Source organism: Salvelinus namaycush, chromosome 12 (genome assembly GCF_016432855.1).
Source record: "Salvelinus namaycush isolate Seneca chromosome 12, SaNama_1.0, whole genome shotgun sequence".
Classification (NCBI taxonomy): Eukaryota; Metazoa; Chordata; class Actinopteri; order Salmoniformes; family Salmonidae; genus Salvelinus; species Salvelinus namaycush.
The window spans coordinates 3,163,450-3,182,143 of NC_052318.1; the positions used below are offsets into that span (position 1 = coordinate 3,163,450).

The 18,694-nt window shown below is 41.5% G+C and overlaps 1 protein-coding gene and 1 non-coding gene across 2 annotated transcripts; one reads left to right on the forward strand and one right to left on the reverse strand.

Annotated features, from left to right (window-relative positions):
- Nucleotides 1-535: 535 nt before the first annotated feature.
- Nucleotides 536-16,190, reverse strand: LOC120056415 (arachidonate 5-lipoxygenase-activating protein-like). Its single transcript, XM_039004572.1, has 5 exons — nt 16,074-16,190; nt 14,481-14,562; nt 8,741-8,811; nt 1,050-1,131; nt 536-917 (listed from the first exon to the last, which is right to left on the reverse strand). The coding sequence occupies exons 1-5, from the start codon at nt 16,141-16,143 to the stop codon at nt 755-757; spliced, it is 468 nt and encodes a 155-aa protein (XP_038860500.1). The 5' UTR covers nt 16,144-16,190; the 3' UTR covers nt 536-754.
- Nucleotides 16,191-18,185: 1,995 nt separating this feature from the next.
- Nucleotides 18,186-18,257, forward strand: trnae-uuc. Its single transcript has one exon. It is a non-coding gene; the product is annotated as a tRNA-Glu (tRNA).
- The last annotated feature ends 437 nt before the right edge of the window (nt 18,258-18,694 follow it).

Genomic DNA, 18,694 nt, shown 5'->3' on the forward strand with positions numbered 1-18,694 from the left:
TCTCAGTAAGGAACTCCCCTCACCTGGTTGTCTAGGGCTCAGTAAGGAACTCCCCTCACCTGGTTGTCTAGGGCTCAGTAAGGAACTCCCCTCACCTGGTTGTCTAGGTCTCAGTAAGGAACTCCCCTCACCTGGTTGTCTAGGGCTCAGTAAGGAACTCCCCTCACCTGGTTGTCTAGGGCTCAGTAAGGAACTCCCCTCACCTGGTTGTCTAGGGCTCAGTAAGGAACTCCCCTCACCTGGTTGTCTAGGGCTCAGTAAGGAACTCACCTGGTTGTCTAGAGCTTAATGGAAAGGAAAAACCCAAAACCCAGCAGACACTAGCCCCTCCATGGAACGAGTTGGACGGCCCTGATCTAAAGGGAGATTTACAGTACTAGTAGTACTAGAGGATGTAGTGTTATCTACTGAGACGGAGTGTGTGAGGCCCTGGTGTAGACTGACTGTAGAAACGGTTCAAAGGACATTCAGTGGGATGGGTGTGTTGTCTATTTCACTAAATTGGAATCCTTGTTGTGTGATTTGTATTGTTGTTTTTTATTTCCAGACTCAAATAAAAAAGTTTTTTTTTTCTCAAAAAAAAATAAAACGTGAAATTATTGAGCACAGAAGAGGCCATTTTCACCACATTGAATCAACCATCGCAACTCATATACTGACTTGCCCATGCCGTGCGCAAAGGACTGGACATAGACTTTATAGTCACTGCCATAGTACATCAAACACACACACACACACACACACACACGCGTGTTCAGGGAATGAGGAGAAGAGCGGAGGCTGCCGTGGCGATGGTCTCCACGGTGTCTTTAAAGTCGTTGCCGAAGCAACGCACCAGCAGGAGGTTGAAGATACCCACAATGCACATCAGGAACAGGAAGGACAGGACACGTTTCCCAAACAGGAAGCCAGGAGTGCTGACAGACATATACAATACAGTCAGTCAAGTTAGCTAGATACACACACAAAACAACAGTCAGTCACAGTTACACACACACATACATAATTCACACACACAGGTGCACACACACACACACACACACGCTCACCTCTGAGATGTCTGACCCATATACCCAACAAAGTACTTCTGTCTGGCCCCCAGGTAGACGAGCCCTGCGAACGCAGCAGGAGCTGAACACACCAAGATCACAGTCAGAGAGTTAGTTAGGGAATCATACTAGATCACAGTCAGAGTTAGTTAGGGAATCATACTAGATCACAGTCAGAGTGTTAGTTAGGGAATCATACTAGATCACAGTCAGAGAGTTAGTTAGGGAATCAAACTAGATCACAGTCAGAGTGTTAGTTAGGGAATCATACTAGATCACAGTCAGAGTGTTAGTTAGGGAATCATACTAGATCACAGTCAGAGTTAGTTAGGGAATCATACTAGATCACAGTCAGAGTGTTAGTTAGGGAATCATACTAGATCACAGTCAGAGTGTTAGTTAGGGAATCATACTAGATCACAGTCAGAGTGTTAGTTAGGGAATCATACTAGATCACAGTCAGAGTTAGTTAGGGAATCATACTAGATCACAGTTAGAGTTAGTTAGGGAATCATACTAGATCACAGTTAGAGTGTTAGTTAGGGAATCATACTAGATCACAGTTAGAGTTAGTTAGGGAATCATACTAGATCACAGTCAGAGTTAGTTAGGGAATCATACTAGATCACAGTTAGAGTTAGTTAGGGAATCATACTAGATCACAGTTAGAGTTAGTTAGGGAATCATACTAGATCACAGTCAGAGTGTTAGTTAGGGAATTATAATAGATCGCAGTCAGAGTGTTAGTTAGGGAATCATACTAGATCACAGTTAGAGTTAGTTAGGGAATCATACTAGATCACAGTCAGAGTGTTAGTTAGGGAATTATACTAGATCGCAGTCAGAGTGTTAGTTAGGGAATTATACTAGATCGCAGTCAGAGTGTTAGTTAGGGAATCATACTAGATCACAGTCAGAGTTAGTTAGGGAATCATACTAGATCACAGTTAGAGTGTTAGTTAGGGAATCATACTAGATCACAGTTAGAGTTAGTTAGGGAATCATACTAGATCACAGTTAGAGTTAGTTAGGGAATCATACTACATCACAGATAGAGTTAGTTAGGGAATCATACTAGATCACAGTCAGAGTTAGTTAGGGAATCATACTAGATCACAGTCAGAGAGTTAGTTAGGGAATCATACTAGATCACAGTCAGAGTGTTAGTTAGGGAATCATACTAGATCACAGTTAGAGAGTTAGTTAGGGAATCATACTAGATCACAGTCAGAGAGTTAGTTAGGGAATCATACTAGATCACAGTCAGAGTGTTAGTTAGGGAATCATACTAGATCACAGTTAGAGTGTTAGTTAGGGAATCATACTAGATCACAGTCAGAGTGTTAGTTAGGGAATCATACTAGATCACAGTCAGAGAGTTAGTTAGGGAATCATACTAGATCACAGTCAGAGTTAGTTAGGGAATCATACTAGATCACAGTCAGAGTTAGTTAGGGAATCATACTAGATCACAGTTAGAGTTAGTTAGGGAACCATACTAGATCACAGTTAGAGTTAGTTAGGGAATCATACTATATCACAGTCAGAGAGTTAGGGAATCATACTAGATCACAGATAGAGTTAGTTAGGGAATCATACTAGATCACAGTTAGAGTGTTAGTTAGGGAATCATACTAGATCACAGTTAGAGTGTTAGTTAAGGAATCATACTAGATCACAGTCAGAGTGTTAGTTAGGGAATCATACTAGATTACAGATAGAGTTAGTTAGGGAATCATACTAGATCACAGTCAGACTTAGTTAGGGAATCATACTAGATCACAGTTAGAGTGTTAGTTAGGGAATCATACTAGATTACAGTTAGAGTTAGTTAGGGAATCATACTAGATCACAGTCAGAGTTAGTTAGGGAATCATACTAGATCACAGTTAGAGTGTTAGTTAGGGAATCATACTAGATCACAGTCAGAGAGTTAGTTAGGGAATCATACTAGATTACAGTCAGAGTGTTAGTTAGGGAATCATACTAGATCACAGTTAGAGTCAGTTAGGGAATCAAACTAGATCACAGTCAGAGAGTCAGTTAGGGAATCAAACTAGATCACAGTCAGAGTGTTAGTTAGGGAATCATACTAGATCACAGTTAGAGTGTTAGTTAGGGAATCATACTAGATCACAGATAGAGAGTTAGTTAGGGAATCATACTAGATCACAGTTAGAGTGTTAGTTAGGGAATCATACTAGATCACAGTCAGAGAGTTAGTTAGGGAATCATACTAGATCACAGTCAGAGTGTTAGTTAGGGAATCATACTAGATCACAGTTAGAGTTAGTTAGGGAATCATACTAGATCACAGTTAGAGTTAGTTAGGGAATCATACGAGATCAAAGTTAGAGTGTTAGTTAGGGAATCATACTAGATCACAGTTAGAGTGTTAGTTAGGGAATCATACTAGATCACAGTTAGAGTTAGTTAGGGAATCATACTAGATCACAGTTAGAGTGTTAGTTAGGGAATCATACTAGATCACAGTTAGAGTTAGTTAGGGAATCATACTAGATCACAGTTAGAGTGTTAGTTAGGGAATCATACTAGATCACAGTCATAGTTAGTTAGGAATCATACTAGATCACAGTCAGAGTGTTAGTTAGGGAATCATACTAGATCACAGTCAGAGTGTTAGTTAGGGAATCATACTAGATCACAGTCAGAGTGTTAGTTAGGGAATCATACTAGATCACAGTCAGAGTTAGTTAGGGAATCATACTAGATCACAGTTAGAGTTAGTTAGGGAATCATACTAGATCACAGTTAGAGTGTTAGTTAGGGAATCATACTAGATCACAGTTAGAGTTAGTTAGGGAATCATACTAGATCACAGTCAGAGTTAGTTAGGGAATCATACTAGATCACAGTCAGAGTGTTAGTTAGGGAATTATACTAGATCGCAGTCAGAGTGTTAGTTAGGGAATCATACTAGATCACAGTTAGAGTTAGTTAGGGAATCATACTAGATCACAGTCAGAGTGTTAGTTAGGGAATTATACTAGATCGCAGTCAGAGTGTTAGTTAGGGAATCATACTAGATCACAGTCAGAGTTAGTTAGGGAATCATACTAGATCACAGTTAGAGTGTTAGTTAGGGAATCATACTAGATCACAGTTAGAGTTAGTTAGGGAATCATACTAGATCACAGTTAGAGTTAGTTAGGGAATCATACTACATCACAGATAGAGTTAGTTAGGGAATCATACTAGATCACAGTCAGAGTTAGTTAGGGAATCATACTAGATCACAGTCAGAGAGTTAGTTAGGGAATCATACTAGATCACAGTCAGAGTGTTAGTTAGGGAATCATACTAGATCACAGTTAGAGAGTTAGTTAGGGAATCATACTAGATCACAGTCAGAGAGTTAGTTAGGGAATCATACTAGATCACAGTCAGAGTGTTAGTTAGGGAATCATACTAGATCACAGTTAGAGTGTTAGTTAGGGAATCATACTAGATCACAGTCAGAGTGTTAGTTAGGGAATCATACTAGATCACAGTCAGAGAGTTAGTTAGGGAATCATACTAGATCACAGTCAGAGTTAGTTAGGGAATCATACTAGATCACAGTCAGAGTTAGTTAGGGAATCATACTAGATCACAGTTAGAGTTAGTTAGGGAACCATACTAGATCACAGTTAGAGTTAGTTAGGGAATCATACTATATCACAGTCAGAGAGTTAGGGAATCATACTAGATCACAGATAGAGTTAGTTAGGGAATCATACTAGATCACAGTTAGAGTGTTAGTTAGGGAATCATACTAGATCACAGTTAGAGTGTTAGTTAAGGAATCATACTAGATCACAGTCAGAGTGTTAGTTAGGGAATCATACTAGATTACAGATAGAGTTAGTTAGGGAATCATACTAGATCACAGTCAGACTTAGTTAGGGAATCATACTAGATCACAGTTAGAGTGTTAGTTAGGGAATCATACTAGATTACAGTTAGAGTTAGTTAGGGAATCATACTAGATCACAGTCAGAGTTAGTTAGGGAATCATACTAGATCACAGTTAGAGTGTTAGTTAGGGAATCATACTAGATCACAGTCAGAGAGTTAGTTAGGGAATCATACTAGATTACAGTCAGAGTGTTAGTTAGGGAATCATACTAGATCACAGTTAGAGTCAGTTAGGGAATCAAACTAGATCACAGTCAGAGAGTCAGTTAGGGAATCAAACTAGATCACAGTCAGAGTGTTAGTTAGGGAATCATACTAGATCACAGTTAGAGTGTTAGTTAGGGAATCATACTAGATCACAGATAGAGAGTTAGTTAGGGAATCATACTAGATCACAGTTAGAGTGTTAGTTAGGGAATCATACTAGATCACAGTCAGAGAGTTAGTTAGGGAATCATACTAGATCACAGTCAGAGTGTTAGTTAGGGAATCATACTAGATCACAGTTAGAGTTAGTTAGGGAATCATACTAGATCACAGTTAGAGTTAGTTAGGGAATCATACGAGATCAAAGTTAGAGTGTTAGTTAGGGAATCATACTAGATCACAGTTAGAGTGTTAGTTAGGGAATCATACTAGATCACAGTTAGAGTTAGTTAGGGAATCATACTAGATCACAGTTAGAGTGTTAGTTAGGGAATCATACTAGATCACAGTTAGAGTTAGTTAGGGAATCATACTAGATCACAGTTAGAGTGTTAGTTAGGGAATCATACTAGATCACAGTCATAGTTAGTTAGGAATCATACTAGATCACAGTCAGAGTGTTAGTTAGGGAATCATACTAGATCACAGTCAGAGTGTTAGTTAGGGAATCATACTAGATCACAGTCAGAGTGTTAGTTAGGGAATCATACTAGATCACAGTCAGAGTTAGTTAGGGAATCATACTAGATCACAGTTAGAGTTAGTTAGGGAATCATACTAGATCACAGTTAGAGTGTTAGTTAGGGAATCATACTAGATCACAGTTAGAGTTAGTTAGGGAATCATACTAGATCACAGTCAGAGTTAGTTAGGGAATCATACTAGATCACAGTCAGAGTGTTAGTTAGGGAATTATACTAGATCGCAGTCAGAGTGTTAGTTAGGGAATCATACTAGATCACAGTTAGAGTTAGTTAGGGAATCATACTAGATCACAGTCAGAGTGTTAGTTAGGGAATTATACTAGATCGCAGTCAGAGTGTTAGTTAGGGAATCATACTAGATCACAGTCAGAGTTAGTTAGGGAATCATACTAGATCACAGTTAGAGTGTTAGTTAGGGAATCATACTAGATCACAGTTAGAGTTAGTTAGGGAATCATACTAGATCACAGTTAGAGTTAGTTAGGGAATCATACTACATCACAGATAGAGTTAGTTAGGGAATCATACTAGATCACAGTCAGAGTTAGTTAGGGAATCATACTAGATCACAGTCAGAGAGTTAGTTAGGGAATCATACTAGATCACAGTCAGAGTGTTAGTTAGGGAATCATACTAGATCACAGTTAGAGAGTTAGTTAGGGAATCATACTAGATCACAGTCAGAGAGTTAGTTAGGGAATCATACTAGATCACAGTCAGAGTGTTAGTTAGGGAATCATACTAGATCACAGTTAGAGTGTTAGTTAGGGAATCATACTAGATCACAGTCAGAGTGTTAGTTAGGGAATCATACTAGATCACAGTCAGAGAGTTAGTTAGGGAATCATACTAGATCACAGTCAGAGTTAGTTAGGGAATCATACTAGATCACAGTCAGAGTTAGTTAGGGAATCATACTAGATCACAGTTAGAGTTAGTTAGGGAACCATACTAGATCACAGTTAGAGTTAGTTAGGGAATCATACTATATCACAGTCAGAGAGTTAGGGAATCATACTAGATCACAGATAGAGTTAGTTAGGGAATCATACTAGATCACAGTTAGAGTGTTAGTTAGGGAATCATACTAGATCACAGTTAGAGTGTTAGTTAAGGAATCATACTAGATCACAGTCAGAGTGTTAGTTAGGGAATCATACTAGATTACAGATAGAGTTAGTTAGGGAATCATACTAGATCACAGTCAGACTTAGTTAGGGAATCATACTAGATCACAGTTAGAGTGTTAGTTAGGGAATCATACTAGATTACAGTTAGAGTTAGTTAGGGAATCATACTAGATCACAGTCAGAGTTAGTTAGGGAATCATACTAGATCACAGTTAGAGTGTTAGTTAGGGAATCATACTAGATCACAGTCAGAGAGTTAGTTAGGGAATCATACTAGATTACAGTCAGAGTGTTAGTTAGGGAATCATACTAGATCACAGTTAGAGTCAGTTAGGGAATCAAACTAGATCACAGTCAGAGAGTCAGTTAGGGAATCAAACTAGATCACAGTCAGAGTGTTAGTTAGGGAATCATACTAGATCACAGTTAGAGTGTTAGTTAGGGAATCATACTAGATCACAGATAGAGAGTTAGTTAGGGAATCATACTAGATCACAGTTAGAGTGTTAGTTAGGGAATCATACTAGATCACAGTCAGAGAGTTAGTTAGGGAATCATACTAGATCACAGTCAGAGTGTTAGTTAGGGAATCATACTAGATCACAGTTAGAGTTAGTTAGGGAATCATACTAGATCACAGTTAGAGTTAGTTAGGGAATCATACGAGATCAAAGTTAGAGTGTTAGTTAGGGAATCATACTAGATCACAGTTAGAGTGTTAGTTAGGGAATCATACTAGATCACAGTTAGAGTTAGTTAGGGAATCATACTAGATCACAGTCAGAGTTAGTTAGGGAATCATACTAGATCACAGTCAGAGTTAGTTAGGGAATCATACTAGATCACAGTTAGAGTGTTAGTTAGGGAATCATACTAGATCACAGTTAGAGTTAGTTAGGGAATCATACTAGATCACAGTCAGAGTGTTAGTTAGGGAATCATACTAGATCACAGTTAGAGTTAGTTAGGGAATCATACTAGATCACAGTTAGAGTGTTAGTTAGGGAATCATACTAGATTAAAGTTAGAGTTAGTTAGGGAATCATACTAGATCACAGTTAGAGAGTTAGTCAGGGAATCATACTAGATCACAGATAGAGAGTTAGTTAGGGAATCATACTAGATCACAGATAGAGAGTTAGTTAGGGAATCATACTAGAGCACAGTCAGAGTTAGTAAGAGAATCATACTAGATCACAGTCAGAGTGTTAGTTAGGGAATCATACTAGATCACAGTCAGAGTTAGTTAGGGAATCATACTAGATCACAGTCATAGTTAGTTAGGAATCATACTAGATCACAGTCAGAGTGTTAGTTAGGGAATCATACTAGATCACAGTCAGAGTTAGTTAAGGAATCATACTAGATCACAGTCAGAGTTAGTTAGGGAATCATACTAGATCACAGTTAGAGTTAGTTAGGGAATCATACTAGATCACAGTCAGAGTTAGTTAGGGAATCATACTAGATCACAGTCATAGTGTTAGTTAGGGAATCATACTAGATCACAGTCAGAGTTAGTTAGGGAATCATACTAGATCACAGATAGAGAAACATACTGTCAATTTTACCACTGGAGAATGTCACATGTGTGTGTGTATGTGTGTGCGTACGTGCGTGCGTGTGTGTGTCTGTATGCATTTGTGTTAGGCTGGGTTTCTGTACAGCACTTTGAGATATCAGCTGATGTAAGAAGGGCTATATAAATACATTTGATTTGTTAGTCATTTACCTTGGTTGAGACACAGCCCAGCACACCACATTACAGCCAGGAAGGTTGGGTAGGAATCCATGCAGTTACGACTTGGGGGGGGGTCACACACATAGAAACAGGAGGGGGGGGTCACACACATAGAAACAGGAGAATCACATTAGGAAATATTTCTCACAGCGATGTACGTTGTCCTTGTCAAAGAAACCTAATAAAGTCAAGTAAAAGGAAACTAAAAACCACAATTCTAGTAACTGGACTGGTAACAGCTGAGGGGCGGATCCTAACAGACACTTAAGGTTAATATTCACTTAGTGATGTCAGAGGAAGTTACAGGATTCACCCCATGTGTTTTGTAGGAACTGATGTAAACGATGCTGAAAATAAAATGAGTTTTACAACACAGACTTGAGTCTCACTCAACCTCAGATTGAAACACTGGGGTGAAGACGTGTCCCAATAGGCTGTAGAGACTGGGGACGTGTCCCAATAAGCTGTAGAGACTGGGGACGTGTCCCAATAGGCTGTCGAGACCGGGGACGTGTCCCAATAGGCTGTCGAGACCGGGGACGTGTCCCAATAGGCTGTCGAGACCGGGGACGTGTCCCAATAGGCTGTCGAGACCGGGGACGTGTCCCAATAGGCTGTAGAGACCGGGGACGTGTCCCAATAGGCTGTAGAGACTGGGGACGTGTCCCAATAGGCTGTAGAGACCGGGGACGTGTCCCAATAGGCTGTAGAGACCGGGGACGTGTCCCAATAGGCTGTAGAGACCGGGGACGTGTCCCAATAGGCTGTAGAGACCGGGGACGTGTCCCAATAGGCTGTCGAGACCGGGGACGTGTCCCAATAGGCTGTCGAGACCGGGGACGTGTCCCAATAGGCTGTCGAGACTGGGGACGTGTCCCAATAGGCTGTCGAGACTGGGGACGTGTCCCAATAGGCTGTCGAGACTGGGGACGTGTCCCAATAGGCTGTCGAGACTGGGGACGTGTCCCAATAGGCTGTCGAGACTGGGGACGTGTCCCAATAGGCTGTCGAGACTGGGGACGTGTCCCAATAGGCTGTCGAGACTGGGGACGTGTCCCAATAGGCTGTCGAGACTGGGGACGTGTCCCAATAGGCTGTCGAGACTGGGGACGTGTCCCAATAGGCTGTCGAGACTGGGGACGTGTCCCAATAGGCTGTCGAGACTGGGGACGTGTCCCAATAGGCTGTCGAGACTGGGGACGTGTCCCAATAGGCTGTCGAGACCGGGGACGTGTCCCAATAGGCTGTCGAGACCGGGGACGTGTCCCAATAGGCTGTCGAGACCGGGGACGTGTCCCAATAGGCTGTAGAGACCGGGGACGTGTCCCAATAGGCTGTAGAGACCGGGGACGTGTCCCAATAGGCTGTAGAGACCGGGGACGTGTCCCAATAGGCTGTAGAGACCGGGGACGTGTCCCAATAGGCTGTAGAGACCGGGGACGTGTCCCAATAGGCTGTCGAGACCGGGGACGTGTCCCAATAAGCTGTAGAGACTGGGGACGTGTCCCAATAGGCTGTAGAGACTGGGGACGTGTCCCAATAAGCTGTAGAGACTGGGGACGTGTCCCAATAGGCTGTAGAGACTGGGGACGTGTCCCAATAGGCTGTAGAGACTGGGGACGTGTCCCAATAGGCTGTAGAGACTGGGGACGTGTCCCAATAGGCTGTAGAGACTGGGGACGTGTCCCAATAGGCTGTGGAGACTGGGGACGTGTCCCAATAGGCTGTCGAGACTGGGGACGTGTCCCAATAAGCTGTAGAGACTGGGGACGTGTCCCAATAAGCTGTAGAGACTGGGGACGTGTCCCAATAAGCTGTAGAGACTGGGGACGTGTCCCAATAGGCTGTAGAGACTGGGGACGTGTCCCAATAGGCTGTAGAGACTGGGGACGTGTCCCAATAGGCTGTAGAGACTGGGGACGTGTCCCAATAGGCTGTAGAGACTGGGGACGTGTCCCAATAGGCTGTAGAGACTGGGGACGTGTCCCAATAGGCTGTAGAGACTGGGGACGTGTCCCAATAGGCTGTAGAGACTAGGGACGTGTCCCAATAGGCTGTAGAGACTGGGGACGTGTCCCAATAGGCTGTAGAGACTGGGGACGTGTCCCAATAGGCTGTAGAGACTGGGGACGTGTCCCAATAGGCTGTAGAGACTGGGGACGTGTCCCAATAGGCTGTAGAGACTGTGGACGTGTCCCAATAGGCTGTAGAGACTGGGGACGTGTCCCAATAGGCTGTAGAGACTGTGGACGTGTCCCAATAGGCTGTAGAGACTGGGGACGTGTCCCAATAGGCTGTAGAGACTGGGGACGTGTCCCAATAGGCTGTAGAGACTGGGGACGTGTCCCAATAGGCTGTAGAGACTGGGGACGTGTCCCAATAGGCTGTAGAGACTGGGGACGTGTCCCAATAGGCTGTAGAGACTGGGGACGTGTCCCAATAGGCTGTAGAGACTGGGGACGTGTCCCAATAGGCAGTAGAGACTGGGGACGTGTCCCAATAGGCTGTAGAGACTTGGGACGTGTCCTAATAGTCAAGGCTGCAGAGACTGGGGGCGTGTCCCAATAGTCTCAAATAGTGTCTCCTATCCTTTACTGATCTCCTTCCCTTCAAAACCACAGATCTGTGAGGACTGGGTAGTGGACATCAATATTAAGCTACATAGTAAACCTATCAGCTCTATTTAGACATTAGTCACCAGAACATTAATTGACATTTCACACTATTCAAATGGACAAAAGAGAATGGAAGACACTAAGACTCAAACACCGAAAGCAACAAGGTGCTAATGTGTGTGTGTGTGTGTGTGTGTGTGTGTGTGTGTGTGTGTGTGTGTGTGTGTGTGTGTGTGTGTGTGTGTGTGTGTGTGTGTTCACATATGTATGATTTATGATGCTAACATCTTAAATGAGTCCTCCCTACAGAGCAGAGACAGGATATTGGTCCACTGCTTCCTTTTTAAATACAGGAAGTACATCAGTGCAATAACGATGGCCTCCTTTTGACAAACTCAAGCAACATTTCTGAGTTTACCCTCTGTGACCCCCCCCCCCCCCCCCCTGTTTCTTCATCTCCCCACAGCCCCAGCGCAGTTCCACACAGTAAACTTTGTCTATTATCAGGTTATAGCTTGTCTATTATCAGGTTATACTGTGTCTATTATCAGGTTATAGCTTGACTATTATCAGGTTATAGCGTGTCTATTATCAGGTTAGAGCTTGTCTATTATCAGGTTATAGCTTGTCTATTATCAGGTTATAGCTTGTATATTATCAGGTTATGGCTTGTCTATTATCAGGTTATAGCTTGTCTATTATCAGGTTATAGCTTGTCTATTATCAGCTTATAGCTTGTCTATTATCAGGTTATAGCTTGTATATTATCAGGTTATGGCTTGTCTATTATCAGGTTATAGCTTGTCTATTATCAGGTTATGGCGTGTCTATTATCAGGTTATAGCGTGTCTATTATCAGGTTATACTGTGTCTATTATCAGGTTATAGCTCGTCTATTATCAGGTTATGGCGTGTCTATTATCAGGTTATAGCTTGTCTATTATCAGGTTATGGCGTGTCTATTATCAGGTTATAGCTTGTCTATTATCAGGTTATACTGTGTCTATTATCAGGTTATAGCTTGTCTATTATCAGGTTATACTGTGTCTATTATCAGGTTATAGCTCGTCTATTATCAGGTTATGGCGTGTCTATTATAAGGTTATAGCTTGTCTATTATCAGTTTATGGCGTGTCTATTATCAGGTTATACTGTGTCTATTATCAGGTTATAGCTCGTCTATTATCAGGTTATAGCTTGTCTATTATCAGGTTATAGCTTGTCTATTATCAGGTTCTGGCTTGTCTATTATCAGGTTATAGCTTGTCTATTATCAGGTTATAGCTTGTCTATTATCAGGTTATAGCTTGTCTATTATCAGGATATGGCTTGTCTATTATCAGGTTATAGCTTGTCTATTATCAGGTTATGGCTTGTCTATTATCAGGATATGGCTTGGTACACGGGGGTAGTAGTGTTTATGTAAATATAATAAGCTGTAAAGAAGCAGGGAAATAATGACTAACTGGATCAATTATTACACATCGCTACAATGATACCTCCTTGTAGAAGGTAGGTACTTCGGGTCTCGACAGAGATCGTCGCGGCCCAGTCAGCAGTTTTTCATGCTGCGGTTGGGAGACAGAGAACTTTGGAATTACATATTTATTTATTTTTTCGCAGATAATTTGGAAAGGGCCATCTTTCTGCTTTGTATGCGTTAGCCGTACCTATTGTGTTAAAAACACATATTTGACGCATTATTCATAAACTCTCAGAATTCGCTGCTTCAAGTGGAGCGGACTACTTCTTCTCTGATAGTTGGGTTTGGGAGATCAACTGCACCTTGTAAACTCAACAAAAATAGAAACGTCCCATTTTCAGGACCCCGTCTTTCAAAGATAATTCATAAAAATCCAAATAACTTCACAGATTTTCATTGTAAAGGGTTTTAAACACTGTTTCCCATGCTTGTTCAATGAACCATAAATAATTCATGAACATGCACCTGTGGAACGGTCGTTAAGACACTAATATCTTGGTTGGCTATATCCTCTATGCTAATCGTCCTCCTGAAAGGTTGGCTATATCCTGTATGCTAATCGTTCTCCAAAAGGTTGGCTATATCCTATATGCTAATCGTTCTCTAAAAGGTTGGCTATATCCTATATGCTAATCGTTCTCCTGAAAGGTTGGCTATATCCTATATGCTAATCGTTCTCCAAAAGGTTGGCTATATCCTATATGCTAATCGTTCTCCAAAAGGTTGGCTATATCCTATATGCTAATCGTTCTCCTGAAAGGTTGGCTATATCCTATATGCTAATCGTCCTCCTAAAGGGAGACTATATCCTATATGCTAATCGTCCTCCTAAAGGGAGACTATATCCTATATGCTAATCGTCCTCCTAAAGGTAGGCTATATCCTATATGCTAATCGTCCTCCTGGAAGGTTGGCTATATCCTATATGCTAATCGTAGCTCAAGAGGAAGTGCAAGTGCCCACTGTCCTCATTCTTGGTGCTTGAAGCTCAGTATCCGTACCTGGTAGATAAGTTAACCCGCTGTTCCCCGGTAGGCCGTCATTGGAAATAAGAATTTGTTGTCAACTGACTTGCCTTGCTAAATAAAGGTTAAATTTAAAACTTGAAAAAATAGATCAGGTGCACGTGTAATTAGATTTGGTTATGGGCGGAGAAGCACGGGACAGTTATCTTTCAAAGGAAACGTACTTCCTAAAATATGATTAGGTTGTAGTTTACTACATTGCCTAGAAATAAAATATTGATCACCCATACTTGTATCCTTGTATCCTTGTATCCTTGTATGCGTCTGAAATCCTTGTATCCTTGTATCCGTCTCAACTCCTAAAAGGTAGCCTATGAAACGTAGCGAAAGAGAATATTGCAAGTCTCTACAACTGTGTTCTCTTCACACTGCGTCTAGCCTATTGGTTGACATAGCCCAGTAATTCAGATAGCATAATATAATTCCTTGTTATGACTTAGTTCATATTGTAAATACACAGGGAAAGACTATCGTTGTGCATATAATACTAAAATGGAGTGTCTAGGATTAAGGTACAGAGTAATCCGAAATGCTCTCAGACCAGGTTTGCGTACGTTGAACAGTTGAAGTGTGTGCATGCATGGTGTATGTGATAGAAAGTCACTTACTTGGTGCAGGACACTCTCTCAAAAGCAGAAGTGTTGGCATGGTGCTCTTTACCCTCCCTCTCTACCTTTGTTGCAAAGAAAGCTGGAAATCACACGACAGATTAAAAAAAAAAAAAAACACCAACGGTCAGAAGTGTATATTTCATCATCGATCAGAGAAGCAAAGAAACATCGTTGATTATCAACTGATATACAGCCATTCCAAAGCAAGCCATATTATTCAACTGAAAGCATCATCCGAAAGGTTCAATGATGAAAACAGAGAACATATCACCACTACTATAATACATTTTACAGTAAATACAAACAGAGAACATGTCACCACTACTATAATACATTTTACAGTAAAAACACAGAGAACATGCCACCACTACTATAATACATTTTACAGTAAAAACAAACAGAGAACATGTCACCACTACTATAATATATTTTACAGTAAAAACAAACAGAGAACATGTCACCACTACTTTAATACATTTTACAGTAAAAACAAACAGATAACATGTTACCACTACTATAATACATTTTACAGTAAAAAACAGACAGAGAACATGTCACCATTACTATAATACATCTTACAGTAAAAAAACAAACAGAGAACATGTCACCAGTACTATAATACATTTTACAGTATAAAAAAAATGAAAGCTGGAAAAAAAGAAAAAAAAAGAAAGCTGAAACGGGAAAGGGCCTTCCCAAAACTGTTGCCACCAAGTTGGAAGCACAGAATCATCTAGAATGTCATTGTATGCTGTAGCGTTAAGATTTCCCTTCACTGGAACTAAGGGGCCCGAACCATGAAACAGTCCCAGACCATTATTCCTCCTCCACCAAACTTTACAGTTGGCACTATGCATTGGTGCAGGTAGCGTTCTCCTGGCATCCGCCAAACCCAGATTAGTCCGTCGGACTGCCAGATGGTGAAGCGTGATTCATCACTCCAGAGAACGTGTTTCCACTGCTCCAGAGTCCAATGGCGGCGAGCTTTACACCACTCCAGCCGACGCTTGGCATTGCGCATGGTGATCTTAGGCTTGTGTGCGGCTGCTCGGCCATGGAAACCCATTTCATGAAGCTCCTGACAAACAGTTATTGCGCTAAAGTTGTTTCCATCGGTAGTGAGTGTTGCAACTGAGGACAGATGCACTTCAGCATTCGGCGGTCCCGTTCTGTGAGATTGTGTGGCCTACCTTTTCGTGGCTGAGTCGTTGTTGCTCCTAGACGTTTCCACTTCACAATAACAACACTTACAGTCGACTGGGGCAGAAATTTGACAAACTGACTCGTTGGAAAGGTGGCATACTATGACGGTGCCATGTTGAAAGTCACTGAGCTCTTCAGTGCAGGCCATTCGATTGCCAATGTTTGTCTATGGAGATTGCATGGCTGTGTGCTCAATTTTATACACCTGTCAGCAACAGCTGTGGCTGAAACAGCCGAATCCACTAATTTGAAGGGGTGTCGACATTCTTTTGTATATATAGTGTATATTATTTATGCCAATTGTACTTCCTAGCTGAAATACAATAAAAACTGTCATAAAAAAAAAATATATATTTGAATGTATATAAAGTTGATTAATTCTCTCACCATTCTGCAGGACACTGATGAGGGTGACGAGGACCAGGAGGAAGATGTGCTCTACCACTACGGACAGCATGACTCAGAATGGAGGGATGACGGAGGGAGAGATGGCGCGAGAGGGAGGACAGGATGTTTGAATGTAATGACGGACGAGGAGAGACAACAGTTATAACATCTCTCTCTCTCTCTCTCTCTCTCTCTCTCTCTCTCTCTCTGCCATGTACTTCCTGTTACACAGTCTGTTTGTTTCCTCTATTTGGTTTACGGAAATACACTCAGAAATTCTTGCCTCACCCACTATGGAAAAGGTTTGCAGTCAGACAGAGTACAGTAGAACTCAGTCAGACAGAGTACAGAACTCATTCAGACAGAGTACAGTAGAACTCATTCAGACAGAGTACAGTAGAACTCAGTCAGACAGAGTACAGTAGAACTCATTCAGACAGAGTACAGTAGAACTCAGTCAGACAGAGTACAGTAGAACTCATTCAGACAGAGTACAGTAGAACTCATTCAGACAGAGTACAGTAGAACTCATTCAGACAGAGTACAGTAGAACTCAGTCAGACAGAGTACAGTAGAACTCATTCAGACAGAGTACAGTAGAACTCAGTCAGACAGAGTACAGTAGAACTCATTCAGACAGAGTACAGTAGAACTCATTCAGACAGAGTACAGTAGAACTCAGACAGAGTACAGTAGAACTCATTCAGACAGAGTACAGTAGAACTCATTCAGAGTACAGTAGAACTCAGTCAGACAGAGTACAGTAGAACTCATTCAGACAGAGTACAGTAGAACTCATTCAGACAGAGTACAGTAGAACTCAGTCAGACAGAGTACAGTATAACTCATTCAGACAGAGTACAGTAGAACTCATTCAGACAGAGTACAGTAGAACTCAGTCAGACAGAGTACAGTATAACTCATTCAGACAGAGTACAGTAGAACTCATTCAGACAGAGTACAGTAGAACTCATTCAGACAGAGTACAGTAGAACTCATTCAGAGAGAGTACAGTAGAACTCATTCAGACAGAGTACAGTAGAACTCATTCAGACAGAGTACAGTAGAACTCATTCAGAGAGAGTACAGTAGAACTCATTCAGACAGAGTACAGTAGAACTCATTCAGACAGAGTACAGTAGAACTCAGACAGACAGAGTACAGTAGAACTCAGTCAGACAGAGAACAGTAGAACTTAAATCAAATGAAAATACATTTTTGTTTGTCACATACTTTGTAAACAGCTGGTGTTGACTAACAGTGAAATGCTTTGGCCTACTTACTGGTCCTTTTCCAACAATGCAGAGTTAATGGTAAAGATATATTAAGATATAATTAATAATATATAATTAATTAATAATTAGTAAGATATAATTGCAGTGTCCTGAAATACTGTGTCCAAAAAAACACCGTTTTTTTTTTACTGCAGTAATTTCGCAGTAGATTCATATCAACCCGTCATATGTATTGGTAGTACAGCTGTGATGCGGTCTCTGCAGAGATCAGGGCACTCACACTGCATTCAATGGAGAGAGACGCTATGCTACTCGACTCATGTCATGAATATGAAAGCTCGAGACAACTGCGCTATTAAGTGTTTTTTTCTCAAAGTTGTCGGGAATGTCACGTGTCCTACTTATACCAGTACACTCGCAACAATTTAAGAATTACGAAACTTCTATTCGATCAAATAAACCTCACATAGCAAATAAGCCATTTGACACTTTCCTCCATGACCTCTATATAAAGAACGTCTTTGCGAGTCTACTGAAACAATGAAATACCGCCACCTGCTGGAGGGAAACAGATTTTCCTCCGAGTTGGGCCTCTCTCTTCCTCTCTGGCTATGGGGAGACCTCCGCATTGGTACAACATTTGGAAGGTGCACAACGATGTGGTACAGCGCTTTGATTTAGCCTCAGCAAGCCTCCAGAGGCGCAATTACGCCACACCCTCCATACAGAGCCTCCTGCTCGCATTGTAGGATCAAGCATAAATCGGCTTTTAGGGACTGGTGTGCGTGTGGTAAGTAAAGCCTATCAACGGCTTTATCAACTCCCTTTCTCTTCTGTGAACATTAGATGACTGCTGTATTGGGGAGATGTAACAGCATCCCATATGGTCTAGCGGTTAGGATTCCTGGTTTTCACCCAGGCGGCCCGGGTTCGACTCCCGGTATGGGAATGAGTGTTTTGTTAGCGTTCTTACTTCTGAATAAATATTCTAAGCAATTATTTTATATTTAACTAGTTAAGTCAGTTAAAAACAAATTCTTATTTTACAATGACGGCCTAACCCAGACGACGCTGGGCCAATTGTGCGCCACCTAATGGGACTCCCGATCACGGTCGGACGGTTGTGACACAGCCCGGGATCGAACCTGGGTCTGTAGTGACGCCTTTAGCACGGAGTTGCATTCGCTTACATATTTATACAATGACACGTTCCAATTGGCGACGAGTACTCTGCGCGAAAAAACAAGATAGTGAATATTAAATAAATCAGTCTACCTAGTACTGACTGTTACACTATTGTGAGAATATGTCCTTACATTAAATGAAACATCGATTCCGCCAACTGATAAAAAATACTGTGTGAAAATAATTTACGTAGCATCAGTG